Raw genomic sequence first — 19,745 nt, forward strand, 5'->3', positions numbered from 1 at the left:
AATTCATTGTGCAACAAGCCCCCGATGTTTTGACAAGGAAGTCAGCTCAACATTAACTTTCTTTAATTTAAAGAGAAATTCTAGTAGTTGCAGTAAACACTGATTTCATGAGAAAGTCTGTAAAACAAGGCTTAATTGTCAGTATATCATCGAGGGTCTATATCTGGTACAATTACATAAACTGAACTTTGTGAAATCTTGAAATCTACGCTGAAAAATATTCACACCAAAGATCCCCAACACAGATAAGAGCATGTGGGACAGTGTATAATTATTGCTTTAAATGTCGGGCCCTGACGCTCTACCCGAATCCTTTGCTTCTTTGCTAATTTCTCAGCAATTACACAATTTCTTCCAGAATCCTTTCGCACATGTGTTTTATTTATACAGACACTTTGGTGGTCATTTCACTGGATTCTGTATGAACTCATTTTGATATCATTACCAAAACTAGCATTTACCTTTAATTCAAATAAAATGTAGTACATAATAGAGTGTGATTTCAATGCTCAGTTTCACTCTATCAGCATTGTGATAGGCCTTCAGAAGGGGTGTCAGAGTGAGTTTCATCACAGCAATTGAATGACTTGGTGAGACATAATTATATAATATTGACTAGCCTTGAGGGGAACATCAAATATATTGCCAGCAAATGAATCATATTGGCCTGAGTCTTTAGACGAGGGCAATATGGGTCATTTAAGGGCAATATATTTGATGTTCCCCGAAAGAAGAGCTAGTCAATATTTTTATTATCATCCAAATCAGATATCTAGAGCAAAAATCATGATAATGGGGATATTTCTTTTAAAAATAGAGTTCTATTGTGTCATGTTAATATCTGTCTAGGCTCTGCACTTTACCATTATGACGTACTTGCAAGCGCTCGGATCGAGCGTTGTCTTTATTATGACGTATATTGTTGGTGCGCGGATCCTTATGAAGCGTATCTCTTTATATGCATCCTAAAATGCCCGGATGTGAGACCAGGGAAAATACAAAGGTATATTTTGTGTCGTCTCTGCATGCAAAGTAAATACGCGCATTGAGACCGAGGAAAATACAAACAATATTCCTACCCTTCCCGATATTCAGAAAATGTAGGGCAATACGGTTTTGTAAATGACCAGCTCAGATGTCTGATAAGGGTGATAATTGATTATATTTAATAGATTTAGGCCCGTATTCTGAACTCTGATTTAAATCAAACCCTGGTTTAAAGTTGTGGTTTAACTATGGAGAGCCAATTGGAGCACAAATCCCTAACAGTACACATCCAATGTATTAACTCACATGACACCCAAATTGATCATAATTGTCTTAGAATGATAACAGAAGTGTTTTGAAGTATTTTTCTTCACTATGAAAGTAAAAGGAGACAAAATTGTACACATAAGAAATGCACAATATAAACAGAATTATTGGCTCCCCATAATTTTACCATAGAGTTAGACCATGGTTTAAGTTTAACCTGACTCCAGAATATGGGCCTTAGAATCTAGCTGTCTGACTGGTTAAAAAGCTAACATCTAAAAATGTAATTTGGTCAATGACTCACCAAAAGGAGGGCTGTATTTTGCTGATTTATCAAATCAACAGATTTTTATGTGCTTTACCAATTCAGAGTATGCAAGAAATGAATGTCAGTTGAACTATGAACTAGATAACACTGTGTACTATTTTCTGAAATTTACCAAATGTTAATAAGTAAACACTATCTATGCACATTAAAAAAAACACATGTGCAGAACAAGGGGTGATCAAATCTATATATTTGTTATCTATTTGTGCTTAGGTGCCTTTATTAGAGCTAAAAGTGTGCTTTATCGTAGCTAGTTATAAGACCTCTTCTTTCTTCAATTCATTATATGTAGATTAATTTTGACATGGTATATAAAGCAAATATATATTTCGCTGGAGGTAGTTAAGACCTTGTATCTCAATTCAGAATCTTAAGACAGTCCAGCTCTTTAACTGTCAGAGTTACAACACAAGGAGCAACATTATTATGCCTAGAAAGAGCTCTAGCTACTGTTTTCAGACAATATAAAGTTGCAACAAGTGGCAGATTTCTAAAATCTAAAAGGTTTTGAGAAACATTTAATTTCACCTTCTTGGTTTAGGCCATTTATGTAATGGTAAAAAAATTACCCCCTCCCCCTTCTTTTGAAGATATAGTAAGTTAAAACAAAATCTATTATCATTCTTGTGGGGATATTCCTATATGATTCCATGACTTACACTTTATTGAGTTCACCTTGATTGAGTGTGAACATATTGATGGCGATGGTATGTATCCACCAGACGCAGTCTCTTTGAGTCATGGACACTTGGGCCTGGAAAGCCCGCAGGGATTCCATGTCTGATGCTGGAAACAAAATAAAATAATATGATTTCAAGATGATTACATACTTCTTATTGATCAAATACAGAAAAGAGCCGCAGCAAAATTGCACAGAGAGATGCTCAGATTCACTCTATCAGCATTATGATTGGCCTTCAGAAGGGGTGTCAGAGTGAGTTTCATCATAGCATAAACACACATGATCATATACATCTACAAAGGAAAAGGTGATGGTGACTGTAATGATATACATTATATTCTGCATACTAAGAATCTTGCAAAAGGATTGGTTAAAACTCAGTTGCATGACAAATGGTAGTTTGGCCATCGATTATCACTCATGGTGATGGGACTTTTGTGTTTTGCAGAGTACTTCAGCCCTTAGGGTCACAACATGTTTTGAATAATTTTGAGGACGTGCATAATAAAGAGGTCACTGCCACTCTAATTTTTTGTTCCATTTGTCTACATCACATGCAGTGATGATTGAACAAGATTTAGATGTGCATGTGCAGTCTACAAACATGCTTCTAGGAAACCAAAATAAAAGTGCATTTCCCCTCAATTGATTTGTTTTGAAGGGGAAATTTTTTGTGAGGTCACAATTACCTTGCTCGAGCAAGAGCTAGATAGTTCTTGATATCAGGGGGCCGTTTCATAAAGCTGTTCATAAGTTAAAAGTGACTTTAAGAACGACTGGTGAACCCTTCTTACGCGCTAAACCATTGCCAATTCAATATACCATTTCCAACAAGAAAGGATCACCAGTCGTTCTCAAAGTCACTCTTAACTTATGAACAGATTTATGAAACACCCACCAGGTGACGAGTCAAACTATCACTTCAATGGCAAGCTGGATATAGTCGCTATCTTTCCTCAGCTTTGCTTTAGAATGATAGCTATATCCAGCTTGCGTTGAGAGTGATACTGTTATTTGCCCATCACCTTTACCAATGTTTATCATTTGCTTACTTTCTCTCTTATAAAAGCTATACTCATTTTCCAGAATGTTGTTTACATTTCAGACACAGACTCAAGGAAACTGCTTCCAAAGTAATTTTCATTGGATTCGATATTGTGGAAATGTTCAACAGCTTAATACTCACAAATGTTTCCCTTTAAACAGTCCAAATGCCTGAGGCGATGACTCAGGCGTGTTAGAACTGTCCAAAGTTTTGTTTAGTTCTTACTAATGCCATTGATAATGGGTTATTATTTGTATACTTTTTTTAATGAAACAAGGCTCAGACTGTTCTCAAGGGCAGTGGCACTCTTCAACATGAAATTTTGTGTGCTCAAAGCTACTGTAGCTGATTACCTTTTCTTTCTCCTCTTGTGTAGGCTGCTACAATCTCCCTGATTTGAGGTGTAACACTTAGCAGGGATGCAAGACAGATCAAATCACACAATGACGCAAACATACGATCCTAAGAATGATAGACACAGCGATAAAAAAATAATGATAATATGTCCATTTATATAGCTTAGTTACTATGTGCATATACTCAACTGCGCTTTGATACTTGGTATCATATTATTACCCTGGCTGTAGCTGAGCCGCCATATTAATAGGTGCTAAAGCGTTCAAGGAATAAATCCTACCGGGTACCCATTCACCTCACCTGGGTCGAGTGCAGCACAGTGTGGATAAATTTCTTGCTGAAGGAAATTACGCCATGGCTGGGATTCGAACCCACGACCCTCTGTTCCAAAGTCCGGAGAATAATCCACTGGGCCACAACACAGATAAATTTAAAATATCCCCTTTCGGTAAAGTCATTATTGTAATAAAAAATAGATATATAGAAATATATTGGGATATAGAAGACCCTTGCTAGAACCTGGATTATGTCAAAAGATTGAATTTGAACTAAAATATCACATCCTACGACCTATGTAAAAACATAATTTGAGGGAAAGCATGAAAAATATGATCATATACATGAGGTAGAGATACGTTCTGCCAACAATAAGGTAAGAGTAGACATGAAGGAATAAGTAATGATATGGTAACAAACCGCTACTTTAACATTAAGGACTTCTTTCATAAAAAATTGATGCTCAGATTCACTCTATCAGCATTATGATTGGCCTTCAGAAGGGGTGTCAGAGTGAGTTTCATCATAGCAATGATATCATTTCAAATTTTAAATCTAATCTGTATGTGACAACATTCTTCATTTTTAATCAAATTATTTCAAATCAAATCAAGAGTATCGCCATTGATACTTCATTTCATCATAAAAACCTAAATACAAGTTCAAACATGACAAGACTTTACATTGTGACTTTTGAATAGGGAGTGTATATTCCCATATACATCATCACAAAACTACCATGAATATCACAAGTGGAATGCCTCTGGCCGTCTCACCTGCATCACGCGGTTCAATATAGCAGCAGTGCTGACTTTGAATACTACTCTAACTCGCACAAGATGTTCAGTGATACATGGTTACTTTTATGTCCACTTTTTATGAACGAGACCAATAAACTTACAGAGATATGATGGTTATTCAAAAAAAAAACCCAACATGGCCAAAGTTCATTGACCATACATGACCTTTGACCTTGATCATGTGATCTGAAACTCGCACAGGATGTTCAGTGATACTTGATTACTCTTATGTACAAGTTTCATGAATCAAATCCATAAACTTTCATAGTTTTGATGGTAATTCAACAGATAAACCCAATTCGGCCAAAGTTCATTGACCTTTGACCTTGGTCATGTGACCTGAAACGCGCACAGGATGTTCAGTGATATTTGATTACTCATATGTCCAAGTTTAATGAACTAGACTAATAAACTTTCAAAGTTATGATGGTAATTCAACAGATACCCCCGATTCGGCCAAAGTTCATTGACCCTAAATGACCTTTGACCTTAATCATGAGACCTGAAACTTGCACAAAATATTCAGTGATGCTTGATTACTATTATGTCCAAGTTTCATGAATCATATCCATAAACTTTCAAAGTTATGATGGGAATTCAACAGATATCCCCAATTCGGCCAAAGTTCATTGACCCTAAATGACCTTTGACCTTGGTCATGTGACGTGAAACTCATGCAGGATATTCAGTGATACTTGATTAACCTTATGTCCAAGTTTCATGAACTAGGTCCATATATTTTCCAAGTTATGATGACATTTCAAAAACTTAACCTCAGGTTAAGATTTCGATGTTGATTCCTCCAACATGGTCTAAGTTCATTGACCCTAAATGACCTTTGACCTTGGTCATGTGACATGAAACTTTAATAGGATGTTCAGTAATATTTGATTAACCTTATGGCCAAGTTTCATGAACTAGGTCCATATACTTTCTAAGTTATGATGTCATTTCAAAAACTTAACCTCAGGTTAAGATTTGATTTTGACGCCGCCGCCGTCGGAAAAGCGGCGCCTATAGTCTCACTCTGCTTCGCAGGTGAGACAAAAATGAGCAATGAACTGTTTTGCGCTCTAACTAGATAATTTTATAGTAAATCCTGTTTTATCCAATACCAGCCCAGAAAAAACGCATTACTCTCAAAGTATTGATTCATACCAGATCCCATTACACTAAGCCTGACAGCTTCATGCAGTCGAGTGAAAATAGATCGCATCATGAACTCATGTGCATATGTCATTTGTATACTATCCCCTTTCACAATGAAATTTTTCATAACGTTCAAAGTGTCACTCTACCTTGACTGGTTTTTCAAGTTCTGTGAAACTTCTGTCGGTCTTCTCTGTCATCAATCCACGGCAGAAGGCAACAAAGTCAATGTCATATCGCAGTGACTTGACAATTTCCCTGAAGAGCGCCCTCAGAGCCCGCAGGTAGTCATCCCGATTCATCAACAGATCTTGAAACACCGATGCAAGATGCTAAATAATTTACGAAACATAGGTGTTGTCATTAAAGCAATAATATATAATACAGATTTTAGAATCCTTACAAATGAATAAAATATGATTGGTAAAAGGTTTAGGCATTCACGGAAAAGATAGTGTGGTAATTTTCACATTCTATAACTTACTATCTCATCGGCTCTACTCTATATTCTCTACAGTCATTCAAAATATAGCATATACCTATGGTCCACTGCTAACACTCATGTGGAATTTGATTTGAAGTATTTACAGCTCAAAATTAATAATAATTTAAAACAGTTATGCAAAAGAGTACAATTATTCTTGATCTCATTTCATATAAAATATATGGCAGAATGTATAATATCTAACTGTACAAAACATATTTTCCATACAGCTTTGCACTTTTATATATCACTTCTATGACGTGATTTTTTAAATTCTTTGTTTCAATTCTCTTTTTTTGCTCAAATCAAGTTAATAATGCTGTGGACCATCTCTTTGGTACATTACATTGTCAACAAACACCAATAAGATACATTCAATTTTGCACATATTCATAAAAAAAAGGTACATTCACTCAAATCAATTACTATGTAGATAAGAATTCCGAGTATTCTCACCTTGGCCGATAGTTCCGGTGAATGTTGAAAGAGTGCCCCTAGAAGAGCCATGTTGTTAGGATTGCGTGCGTTGGACAACTCATTGTAGATGACATGTTTCAGGACTGTTGACAGGTTATCCTTGTGCTGGCTCAGTAGCTCTCTGTATAAAACAAAATAGTAAATAGAAGAATAAAATGACTCCTTCAATATTCAAGGGCCATTCCATGCAGAAAAATTAGCCATTTTCACATTTTTCAACCTGCTGTCCAAACGAACAAAGAACTTCAATTTGCTTTGTGGTATAAAGTACTACTGGGTAGACATGCCAAAAAACTGACAACCAACAAAAATATGTTGTCCATATGTGAATTAGAGCTTAAAATGTTGCATGTCGTACAGCACATTTCTGCACCCCGTACGACACACATTTTCACCTACAATTAACCCATAATCATTTTTTTGTGTGTTGGTTATTAGTTTTTCACATGACTACCCACTATTGCTTTATCAATGACAAAAAAGAATATTTCATTGCTCAAGCATTTGGCTAGGAAACTAGAAATTGTTGTGAAAATTTCCCGTACGACACATACGCAATCGCCCTCAATAGATGTGATGTATCACAGCTCCTATCAATACTCTTCTACAATGTGACATAACATACCTGTGAAATCGCTACTCAGCATATTACTTTAAGAGATGGTACATTTGCTCTTGGAACACTTGCTTTGACTTTTTTGTCATTTCTCTTTATAAGGTATAGAATCATTGGAAGATCTAGGTTTGGTTTAAGTGTAAATTAAGGATAAAGATTTGGATAAGGTTTCATGACTGGCAAATAGGGTATGTATATATTCTACATGAACAACGGTTTATTCCTATAATACTAGAATGCATTGGATCGTGGAATGATGGTTCCAAAGGCTGGAAAGCTGGAAAAGAAAAAGAGCTTTCTCCCACAGGTTACATGCCTATGGAATCAACTTCCTAATGCTGTTAAAAACTCCACTTCAAAATCTTCTTTTACGTCGTCATATTGAAGGCATAGATACACACATCCACTTAATAAAAGAATGAACGAACGAACGAATGTATGTATGTATGAATGAATGAATGTATGTATGAATGAATGAATGAATGAATGTATGAATGAATGAATGAACAAATTAATACAATATGGCAAACTAGCAACAACAGTGTACAATCAGTTTTTAACAGGATTGTATCATGAGGAAAGTTAGACAAACATCAGATAAAAAGATACCTCTGTTTTAAAACTATTTAGAGGGGCTTATAATGGTAAGGAACTTACTTCATACTGATGAGGTAGTGGTTGATCAACGGTTTAGTCTTCAGTCGGATCTTAATGAGATGACCTATGACCTCTACATCCTCTTGGCTGTGGGTGCAGCAATTCACACAGGTAGAGACAAGCAGCTCCTGAGCTGGCCTTGTCAACTGTGCAAAACAATATAATGATGGAGAGTGAATATCTAAAATTACGTTATTTTGACTACCAGTGGCTTGCAATGATCAAACTCCCGATTCAATCAGAATCACAATATACACACACATGTGTGTAGTGCATTAGTCTCTAAAAACAATGTCCAAACAGGTGTTTCTTCATAACACTTATAGTAACCAAATAAAATAAAAAATTGTATGAAGACTAGAATAATGAACAAGACATAACAATTTAAAATTGCATAATATGAAACCTTGTTTCAATTTGCTCACATTTAAATTTCTAATTGTTAAGTTGATGAAACATTCCCACATGGGGGTTAAAATATCACCTTTTGTAGGATTAGAATGTACAGTGGATATGTTTCTAAACAGGGATGCTCAGATTCACTCTATCAGCATTATGAATGGCCTTCAGAAGGGGTGTCGGAGTGAGTTTCATCATTACATCCAACTTAAATCTCAATTTATAATGTATAACATGACAAACAAGCATAAACCATAGAAAAATTGATCAAAGGCCATTTTTATCTCATAAGAGTTCATTACAAAATCAAGTGAGAGTTTCTCTTTTGAAATAGGGGTGAGTATAATAAAAAGATGGTTCTAGATGTTAAAATATAGACAACTACTGCATGACTGAATTGCAAATAATGATAAGAATCTATTATGTTATTGCTACAATGGCAATGTCAAGAATTCTTTGGTCTCCCTCCACCAGAGAAAAAAATACACGGGGGCTTTGGCAAGGAGCCCTGGTTGCTGTTTCATAAAGCTATTCGTAAGTTAAGAGCGACTTTAATAACAACGACTGGTGAACCTTTCTTACGCGCTTAACCATAGCCAATGAATATACCATTTACCACAAGAAAGGATCACCGGTCGTTCTTAAAGTCGCTCTTAACTCACGAACAGCTTTATGAAACACCCACCTGGAAAATGAATGGAAGCCCCTGAAAATCCCTATTCACTGCAATGTTAATGCACTGTTGGAGATTTAGGCAATGGGTTGTGTCAAGCTGCCCCATAAAATGAAAAAAAAATTGCTGTCCATCTCAGCATGAGTTGAAATAATTTTAAATAATGCCAATCAAAGGGAGTAGCTGATGTGGTTTACGGTACACCATGTGGAGTGTTATAGAAACAGTGGATAGAAGAGAAGTGGATAGGCGAGAAAGTGGAGATTTGAGGGTAGAGTATTCTTTCTTGAAAATAGTCCTGAAAAAGGACTGTAAACCAGAAGGAATGTTGAGTGAGAACAGCTTGAGTAGTAGAGCTGATGAGGAGATGCTGGCTTGAGTCGGTGAGTAGAGATGATGAGTAGTAGAGACTCGACGTTTCGGACAGGTTGACTGTCCGTCTTCAGGAGTGTAAACCACATCAGCAATTGTCCATGCCACCATGCAAACCTTCAAACAACATCTCAAAGGGAGTAGGTTTAATAGAATTCACCAAACCAAGCATCCCACTATATATGTATCGAGGATGGTAAGAATAGTTCATACCTTAGGGTTCTGAAGCCACATCTCAAGCCGCTGCGCAGTGATGAGCCTGACCTCACCGAATCCACAGGTTGACGTTAGTAGCCTTAGAAGGTTCCTAGGTGTGTCCATACCTTGTCTTCTGACCAGCTGCTCCTTCACAAAGTCAACTACATCCTTCTCTATCTCATCTCTTAATAGACTGTACCTGTGAGGGAGGTATATACATTGGTTTTTGTCTAATTCTAATTGGTATTATTCCAAGATTTCAATCCTAATGGTTCCAATCATAGATTAGGACAATGATTACTCAGCCTAATTAATAAATGGAACCCCTATGTCTATTCATAATTTGTATCAAGACAAAATGATCTCACTGCATCATTTTCAAGTCATCGTTATCTCCTCTATAGACTGTTTGATCTGTTGCATAATTATCTCACTGAAAAGTGCTTTAAAGGGGAATCCAGCCTTGGCCATAAAATGTTATGTTGGGAAGGAGAAAAATAAATTAAACAGAATGGTGAAATTTTGAAAGAAATCGGACAAGCAATGAGAAAGTTATAGCTGCTTTAAAATTGAGATCACTAATACTATGTAGATTTCAAATTGGCAACTGTGTAAGTAAATTATGACAAGGGGCAAGGACAACTTTCCCCATAGGCCATGTACTTTATTATCAGGGATTTGTGGTTTTCTCCTAAGTACCCATTCCCCTGGGGCAGTAATCTAAATATAGCCCAGGTAGTATATTGTAGTATGTCCTCATGAAAGAAAAAAATAATTTGAAATAAAACTTTTGGGAAAAATGACAGTTTAGCCATAATATGTATTGGAGTACATGGCAGAGTAGTCCTTGCCTTACATCACTATGACATCCCATATGCGGCCAATTTGAAGTCTCCATGGGTATAGTGATTACCAATATTTACAACTTTTAAAAATTCATAACTTTCTTGTTGTTTGTGCAATATTGTTCAAACTTTCACTATCAACTTGTCTGATTTTTCTTTTCCTTATAAAAACAAGTTTTTATTTGGGTTGGATTCCCCTTTAAGAACAAGTAATTTGTCACCTAAACATTTTCTTAAAATAGTGCATTTGTGTAACTAACACACTTCACTATTTCATTATATAAGTCCTTTTTTGCAGACTTTATTAACACAAACCATTAGTCATTATTAAAAATACAGATAAATTGATAGTTTCTTCTTTAATTTACATCAAATATATGCAAAAGTTAATATGAAAACAGAGGAAGATTACGTGAAAATGCAATTTTGTGTTAGAATTTGCTAACTGATACCCAGCGTAAAATCAGCAAAGTATGAGATCAATTCGAAATTTAAAAAGAGATTTATATATTGTGAGAAGCGCAATGAAATTTTATCAAATGCTTCATATAGAAATTATACATAAAATGCAACTTTGTGTTAGAATTGATCTGATATCCAGAAGCTTAAAATCAGCGAAGTATGAGATAAATTCGAGCAAGTAATTGAACACAATTTTATATTTAGTGAGAAGACCAATGAAATTTATTAAGTACTTCATATAGAAATCCATGAAGACCATGATGACCTGCAGTCATTGACCTTCATTTCATGCAGAACAAATTTAATGGGTCCACTGACTGGGAAAGGAATGATGTACATTTCTGAAATTAACCTTCCTGTAATGAACATCATGCATCCTGTTACTGGACATTCCAAATCAACAAAGTTGTTAATTACATCATGCCACCTGTCAATTGTATTGTGAATTTCACCTTGTTGGAATGTTGGTAAACAGATGGTGTACCAAGCGTGATATCATTTAATAAAGTTAGCATTTTGTATTTCATGGTTTTTTAATATATCTCAGAGTATCATGATGAAAAATACAAACATGCCAAGTTTCACATCTTAGGCATGAGACTCCCGCTATTCCAGATTCTTGCTCCGCCCCCAAATCTCTTTCTCATGCCTGTATCATGCACATTAAATAAAATGCCTGATAATTCACGATGAATAACAGTTCCCTGCCTACAACCTCACTGGACTATGAACTTGTCATCTCTGAAAACATGCAAAGCCCAAATTCAGTAGGAATCAGTACAACTGGGCCTGCTGTATTTAAAGGTCAATTCCACCTCAGAAAAATGTTGATTTGAATTAATAGAGAAAAATCAGACAAGCATAATGCTGCAAATTTCATTAAATTGGATGTAAAGTAAGAAAGTTAAGACATTTCAAAGTTTCGCTTATTTAAAAAAAAATAGTTATATGAATTAGCCAGTTACATCCAAATGAGAGTCGATGATGTCACTCACTCACAATTTTTTTTTTGTTTTTTATTGTTTGAATTATACAACATTTCAATTTTTATGAATTTGATGATTAGGACCTCCTTGCTTGAAGCACAAAATGTTAAAATAATGGAATTCCACGTGTTCAGGGAGGAATGAAACTTCATTTCACATGACAATGACAAGAAAATCAAAATATTTCATATAATAAAATACAAAAGAAATAGTGAGTGAGTGATGTCATCAGTTCCCTCATTTGCATACCGACTTAGATGTGCATATAACTGTTTTGTGAAATGAAGCGAAACTTAAAAATGTCATAACTTTCTTATTTTACATCCAATTTTGATGAAATTTTGAGTGTTATGCTTGTTGAGTTTTTCTCTTTTCATTCAAATCAAGTTTTTGTTTGGGTGGACTTGTCCTTTGGCCTGGTTCTAGTCATTTTTTGTTTTGGCTTCCAATAGTTGAGACTGAAGTGAATCGATTACAAATTTTTGTAAGGCAGAGGGCTGATGTGTGTATGAAGGTCTTACCTTGGCATTGTTTCTTGTGATTCTGTACCAAGATCACCTTCCTCAGACCCTAAGGTGGGTGTAGAAGCTTGACTGCCCTCGGCATCATCACGGCTGGGACTTCCACCTAGTTGCAGGATAAAAAAAAGGAACAAATTTTAAAATGTAATCATCGAGTCAATTAGTGAATTTTGGATGAAATCCTCATAATGTGATAGAAAAGACATCCGACTCCAAGAAAAATATAAAGGTAATGGGAGGAAACCTAATACCATCAATTGCAAAAAGGTAAAATAACAGAAAATTTCAAACCCTTGGGTATTAACTACTTACTTATTTTGGCTAATTTCAAGACCTTTGACACCAAAAACAAAATTCTACTCACTGCAGGAAATCTACCAAGCCCAAGAATTATAAATGGGCAAAGTGTTATGAATTTATTGAACCTAGAAGATATTCGCCGAACAAATTAAAATTTTACCTAATTTGATTCTTGTTTTACAATGGTCTTGTAAGTGTCCTGTATCTAACTATGGCTAAACATCATCAAGTTATTTATGTGTTTTGAAAGAATAGCAGTGTGAGTGGTAGACTGACGAACAAAGTCATTTTCTATAAGGCAATTTTATTATGCAAAGGAGGGTAATTTTGCTTTTATTGTACAAAGTAAGAAGTAAACAGATCAAACAGAGGATTACAATGAAAATATCAATAAAAAAGTAAAACAAACACAGAAAATACAGAAAAGACTGAGGAAAAACACAGCATCACTTACTGCCAGAAACATCGGAAAGGCTGCCACGCAGCGGATCAGTTGCCATCTGGAGATGAGGCGAGGCCTGTTTCGTTCCGAAGGCAGTTTGGATGTTGGTCACAAACTCCTTGCAGTAGGGATGATCAACCCACACCCTCTCACCATGTGCATCTTCCAGGTATACCTGAGGCAAGGCATGAAATCAGGTACACATTAGGTTCTAGTACTGGGCGATATTTATTGAAATTATGTGATATTTCAAAAAATATTGAATATTCTAGAATGATCATGTTGATATATAGCGGTAACATGATATGACCAAACTATTGTTAATTATTAAAATTTAATAACTTTTTATTGACCACAAATGCTGCTCTGTAATGCTTTAAACCAACACAGAACTCATAACATGCTATCAAAATTCCTGCTTTTTCTGTACAAGCACATATAAAAGCCTTACATTCATTTCCCCGTTCCCTGCTCTCATGGAATTGCAGTTCATAATAGACGAATAAAGAGGTCATAAAGAAAAGAATTTGCCCTTTCCCTGCTTAATCTGTCAGAGGAAAAAACAAAAAACAAAATACAGGAGAATTTTGGTGTCTTTAATGCTTACCTTCACAAAGATATCAGGCCAGTTGTGCTCATACACAAAGGCATGCATGAGTAGATTACAGGCTACTACAGAAACCAGGGGGTTCCCCTTGCTCTTGAAGCTAATTCCTATGTCTCTTTTAAGTAGAGAACAAGTCGTCTAAGAACAAAACAAAAACAGAGAGGGGTACGAGACAATGAGAGAAAGGAGAGAGAAATGGCATATTCCAAGGTAAAAAAAAGGTAGAGATAAAAGGTAGAGAGAGCTAAACAAATATACAACAATGATCAAAGCAGAATTAGTTTTTTCTGTGTATTTCCAGAAATAACCTGACCCAATGAAAATGTCACGCTGTGGTGAATTCAACTCTGGTCTCTCAATCTGAGGGTCAGGAATCTCAATCCTACACCAGGAATTAATTTCCTTCAGCAAAAAGTTCATTCACACAATGTGTTGCACTCAGCCCAGATGGGGTAAATAGGGACCTCACAGGAATCTATTCCGTAATAGTAACAACTAGGTCTAGATCAACCCAGCTGAATGATCAAATAAACTTTAATATGGTTTAACAACTTAAAATAAATAACAGCTACTCTACTAAAAAGAGGATATCATGTATAATTCTAGAATGTGTAGAGACTTTTAATGGAGAAAATAATATATACTAGATAATAATCATGATTTTTATAATCATAAGAAAAATCTCAAATCAAAGCGATTCATGGAACTCCACATTACATATCAATTGCAAAGCCATACACAGCTTTCAGTATTGCTAAGAACTTGTTAACAAAAACTAACTTTATAGCAAGAAGAAAATGACAATACTTGATGTTTTTACCTCAATCACATTCTCTGACTCAAAAAACATTGGTTTGACTTTGGCCAGGTACATGAGACCGAGGTAGAGAGCGGGTGATGGCTTGGCTCGGACAGTCTTCAGATTCTTCAAGGCCCCGCAAAGAATCTTATCGATGCTCTCATCATCTTCCGCTTCATCGGCAGCTAAAACACGATCCACAAGCTCTATAGGAGGTACTGTAAGTGTGAGCATTTACATAATGGTTTATAAGCGTTTCCAACTACTTTTATACTAACAAAATTTGCTCTTACTCTCCTCTCCCTATCTATCTTGTCTGTCTGCTTTTAATATGCATAAATCTTGACCCATTCCAAGTTATTTCTTTCCCCCATTTTCCTTAAATGCAGAAATATTAAAACAACTCGACTGATTAGTACTTGTCCAGTAGTATTGATAGTACAGTTTGTAGAGGACAGCACTGATTACTAGTCTTCTGTGTTTAGGGCAATCCAGTTGGATAACCAAATATTGATCCACCCTTGATAGTCTTGTCTTCATGAAAGGTTTGTGGAATATATATAGCAATATTCAGATCTCTACTGACCTTATGACAGTCCTATGGTTCAAACTCCCCAACATTGTTTTTAATCACATTTGTAACATGATGTATGAATGTGGATGATTATATTGCGTGAAGATCTACTGATCTTATGAAAATTCTGAGGTACAACTTGAAATGCATTTTTCTCTTCATTGAATTTTTCGATGTTGGTTTTTTTTAGAAACAGCAATACTAAACTTGGGACAATTTTGAGATGCCAGCTGACAATTTGCATGCATATACCCTTGGTTTTCACATAGTGCATAATGCCAAGTCTCAGATAGGAGACTACAGACAGAGGGTTAGGAGTCTATTCTCCATCCATAGACATGGTAAGATTTATATAATAAGTGTCGAATTTGTGTCTGAGCTAGCAGCCTATTAAGGTAACATTATGGTACCCACCTTCAATAGTCTTGATTCCTGGTTTATGGAGGACGGCACTGCTCGATGGTCTACTGATCTCGGGACCAGCCCTTCCAAGGGGTGTTAAGCCTACCAGCTTGGTCTTGGGGGGTATTACATGGCTCGGCAGGGGTGCGCTGGCCTCCCTCTTGCGGTCAGGATAGAGTGAAGGGGTGGGCTTTTGATCCTGTTCTGGGCGGCCTTTACTCCCCAGGGGGATGATCTTGTCGGGCAACGGTAGGCCTGATCACAAAGCAAAATGAACATTCAGAAAGCTTTCTTGACCAGCAACTTTCATGTTTGAGCAAGTTAGTAGTGGGGTGGGGGTGGCAGCACTAGCCAGAATAGGGAGGGGGTACTTATCAATTAAACAATAACATAAAACAGTATGCTGGGTGAGTAAGGCAAATTTAGTAACTATTTATGTGTGTGCAAATAATTTATGCCCCTAAAACCCAGGATTGGCCATTTCCGTTTAGTTATGGGCCCTGTGATTTTACAGACATGAAAATCCTGCTATAGTACAATTTGCTAAGGTTGATCGGGTTCAGGGAGGTATTCTGAAAACGCTCCTTTCTCAAATGTTCATATCTACCTCACGATTTCTTATTATTCTGACAACGTTCATACCTTTCCTATCATCTTCTGGCATTACAACCTATACTAAGCGCATTAATTTATAACTTGCGGATAATACAAGTAGGGACAGTGATTTTCCGTTTAAAAAAATGGCCTTTTCCGTTTCAGAAAATCTCAAATTCCGTTTCAGCATGTCAGAAAATGGAAATTCCGTTTCCCCATAGACTTTGTACACACAGAAAATTGACAATTCCGTTTACACATTGAATAGCAAAATCACAGCGCGTATACACTCGCACTGGCCAAAATTTGTATCTGCTACTGTACCAACAACACAATAGAATCCGTTCTAATCGGATCTATGCGGGTGCATTAACAATTTCTCAAATATATTTAGCATGCATACATTTACATCCTCACCTTTCACATAATTAGCATTATTTTACGGTGAAATTAAATTTCATCAATAATTTTGGGGTTTTTTGGACATCGTTATCATCAGTCAACGACTTTCGCCAATCCGCCATCTTGGATTTTAAGACCACGATATCGTGCTGTTACATCTTCAAACGTAGAGGGCAGCAACACACGACCGTGCAGTTGAGCGATATGAAGTGATGTGAAGCTCAACCCGGCCGGCCGGGTACGGGCGCCGGGTACTATCGAGTGTGCTGATGTCGATGGCAGTCACAATGTGTGAATTGTCATGATTGTAGCGTAGTGAGATCGTGTTTTGGGTGGTTTTGTGGCCATTTGATATTCTCATTTTGTTGTTATTTTGGAGCAATTTCCATTGCTATTCTGTGTATTTTGAGGGAAAATATGTTTTCCGTTTGAAATGCCACTTTCCGTTTCAAAAGGCCTTTTCCGTGAATTCCGTCCGTTTTCTGCGATCGCGGAAAATCACTGTCCCTATACAAGTGTGCTAAAAGATAATGGAATAATTTTTTTAAGAATAAGTGCTATTCTGGAAATGTTCTCATCTTCCATGGTATTTATAACATTAATGATAGCAAGAGGGTTATCACATCTCATAATGGCCGCGTTCTTTCTTGCCCAAAATCGAAAGCAACTGGTAGGACATAATGCAGACCTGCTAACCTCTGGGAATGAAAAACTGGATTCTGTGATAATAAAACTGTATTTTCCCCCCCAAAAAGTGTATTTCATAATAAAATGCTTGGCGCACACTCGCATATCGTGGCGCTCAAGCTGTATGCAAGCTAAAATGCGCACTGCTCTTGCAGATGAAAAAAAAAATTGAAACATGTGTATATCTTCACCCTGGTTTTAACAAAATGATCGAGAAAAAAAAACAAGTTACCTGAAATTACAATGATCTAATAACCATATTTGTGTCCGTTTTATAAAATAGAGACATATTGAGATGATTTTTCTCAATAAATTCCAATAATTTTTTTTTTCTTTTTACAGAAAACATATTTTTTAAAGAAAAAATGTACTGCCGTATTTTGGTAACAAAAACATACTAAATACGCCTAAAACGTACTGGTTGGCAGGTCTGATAATGGTATTCAATTTCTTCCATTTATATTTTAAATTTTTTGTCTTCTTTCCCCTTTTGATTCCATTCTATTTTCTTTTTTTGCTTCTTTCTTTATGTATTTCTTTAATTCACTTTCTTTTATTCATTCTTTTCTTTCCTTTTTTTTCCCAGGGCTTTTCTATCTTTAGACCTTCAACTTTCTTACATGATGGGCAGACCATGAAGTTGATTCTCAATCAAGAATTTCTCACAGTTCACACAAAATTAATCGCAATCATAAATAAGCTCGTCCGGGGGGGGGGGGGGGGGGGGCAGGGATATGTCACTTGTATGGGTTGTGACTCGTCGGGGGGGGGGCAGACTGCCCCCTCTAGGTACGCTAGTGGTCTGCATATGCCGACTTAACCCAAGACAAGATAAAGAGATATTCGACCATGCGCAAAATTAGGTAACATGCGACTTAAGGTCACACCACCATACTTACTTTATCTTTCTTCCTTTTTTCTTCTGCCATGTCTGCCTTCATTTACTTTCAATCATCCTTTATTTTACTTTAATTTTTCATTTTTTCCCTTCTTTTACTTTTTCTTTCATTTTTTGTCTCTATTTATCTTTTCACCGTTTTCTAGCTCTCTCAGTCTCTGACTTTATTTCTTTCTGACTTTTTCTTCCTTCTTTCAATTTTTTTCCATTCTTTTTTTCTTCCTACCCTTTCATCCTTTTTAAAAAACCCTTCTTTTCCCTTATATTCATTCACTTTTTTTCTCCTTTTCTTTCTTCATTGTTCATTTCTTTCATTTTCTTTTTTTTTTAAATATTAAGTTTGTAAGTCAAGTCTCAAGAAGGGAAAAATGAAGTTATTTTCATCCCTTTTTTTTATTCTTTTCATTTCTTCCTTCTTTCACTTGACTTGAAAAGCTCCACTCCTCAGTTACGGTTTTACTTTTCTCTTGGACGGTACACCCGCTGCTAATGCGGTGCATCTTCAGTGCTCCCGCTTTACCACGCACGCGTTGCCCACGACGGTAGTTCAATAAATCAGAATATAAAATGACAAATAAATAACATAAATAGACGATTCCTAAATAACTGTACGATATTTATTACCTCGCCGAATCGGGGGCTTCTTAGGGGGCAGTTTCCCCCTCTCCATATGTTTACAGATTCCTTTGAATTTGTGGAAAATCAGAGTTTCACCTGCCGTCTTCTCGAACAGAACTCTCAATTTACGGAGTAGTAAAGTATCCTCAAATGAAAAAGGTACATGGAAAAAACAACAACCGTACCCAGACTCGACTGGGCCAGAGTCATCTTTGTAGACAAGAATCGGAGATGCCCCGGGAGATGCACAATCGCCTGTATCGGAGAACATTTTTTTTAACGAAATTTTGAAGTATTTAGTAATTTTGATGTTTCCTTGCCTCGTTCCATGGTGGGTTCAAAATTGGTGGTTTTCAAGCCATCTTGGATTGTTAATGAAAATCAATAGGCCTATTTAAATTTTCATTTTTTTTATTCAGCTAGGCCAGACAATGGAAATATTTTCAATGAATTACGTTTTCGCTGTGATTTTGAAATTAGAAATTGTTTGAAATAGTTTTCTTGACAGTCAGATGATAGATTTTGATAAAAAGGGGAAAAATTGAACCAAAATGTCCATGTTTTGGTAAAAAAAATTATTTGTTTTATCATGAACATCAGCAACCAAAAGCACAATCAGTTTTCGACGCTTCATTACATGACAGTATAGAGGGCAAATACGTCAGTAGACCTTATTACTCGTTATTGTGCTAAAATGAACCCAATTGATCAACCTTTTCGTTGTAGTCACACCAATGAAACCAACAACAACGAGATCGACGGTATGCCATTTAACTGATTTAAGAATATAGCTTGGATCAGGGGCGGATCCAGGATTTTCCAAAAGGGGGAGGGGTCACAT

The 19,745-nt window shown here is 36.2% G+C and overlaps 1 protein-coding gene across 1 annotated transcript in view; it reads right to left on the reverse strand.

Annotated features, from left to right (window-relative positions):
* LOC121423293 (integrator complex subunit 1-like) overlaps positions 1-19,041 on the reverse strand; it is a 59,058-nt gene extending 40,017 nt beyond the window's left edge. The window contains exons 1-12 of the mRNA XM_041618633.1: positions 18,911-19,041; positions 15,718-15,960; positions 14,751-14,947; positions 13,931-14,068; positions 13,336-13,498; positions 12,582-12,687; positions 9,783-9,966; positions 8,126-8,271; positions 6,832-6,973; positions 6,041-6,223; positions 3,663-3,771; positions 2,242-2,368 (exon numbers count right to left, since the gene is read on the reverse strand). Of these exons, the coding sequence (XP_041474567.1) occupies positions 2,242-2,368; positions 3,663-3,771; positions 6,041-6,223; positions 6,832-6,973; positions 8,126-8,271; positions 9,783-9,966; positions 12,582-12,687; positions 13,336-13,498; positions 13,931-14,068; positions 14,751-14,947; positions 15,718-15,960; positions 18,911-18,956 (1,784 nt within the window). The 5' untranslated portion in view covers positions 18,957-19,041. The remainder of the gene's footprint in view (positions 1-2,241; positions 2,369-3,662; positions 3,772-6,040; positions 6,224-6,831; positions 6,974-8,125; positions 8,272-9,782; positions 9,967-12,581; positions 12,688-13,335; positions 13,499-13,930; positions 14,069-14,750; positions 14,948-15,717; positions 15,961-18,910) is intronic.
* Positions 19,042-19,745: the final 704 nt, after the last annotated feature.

Source organism: Lytechinus variegatus, chromosome 10 (genome assembly GCF_018143015.1).
Source record: "Lytechinus variegatus isolate NC3 chromosome 10, Lvar_3.0, whole genome shotgun sequence".
In the NCBI taxonomy this organism is placed as follows: domain Eukaryota; kingdom Metazoa; phylum Echinodermata; class Echinoidea; order Temnopleuroida; family Toxopneustidae; genus Lytechinus; species Lytechinus variegatus.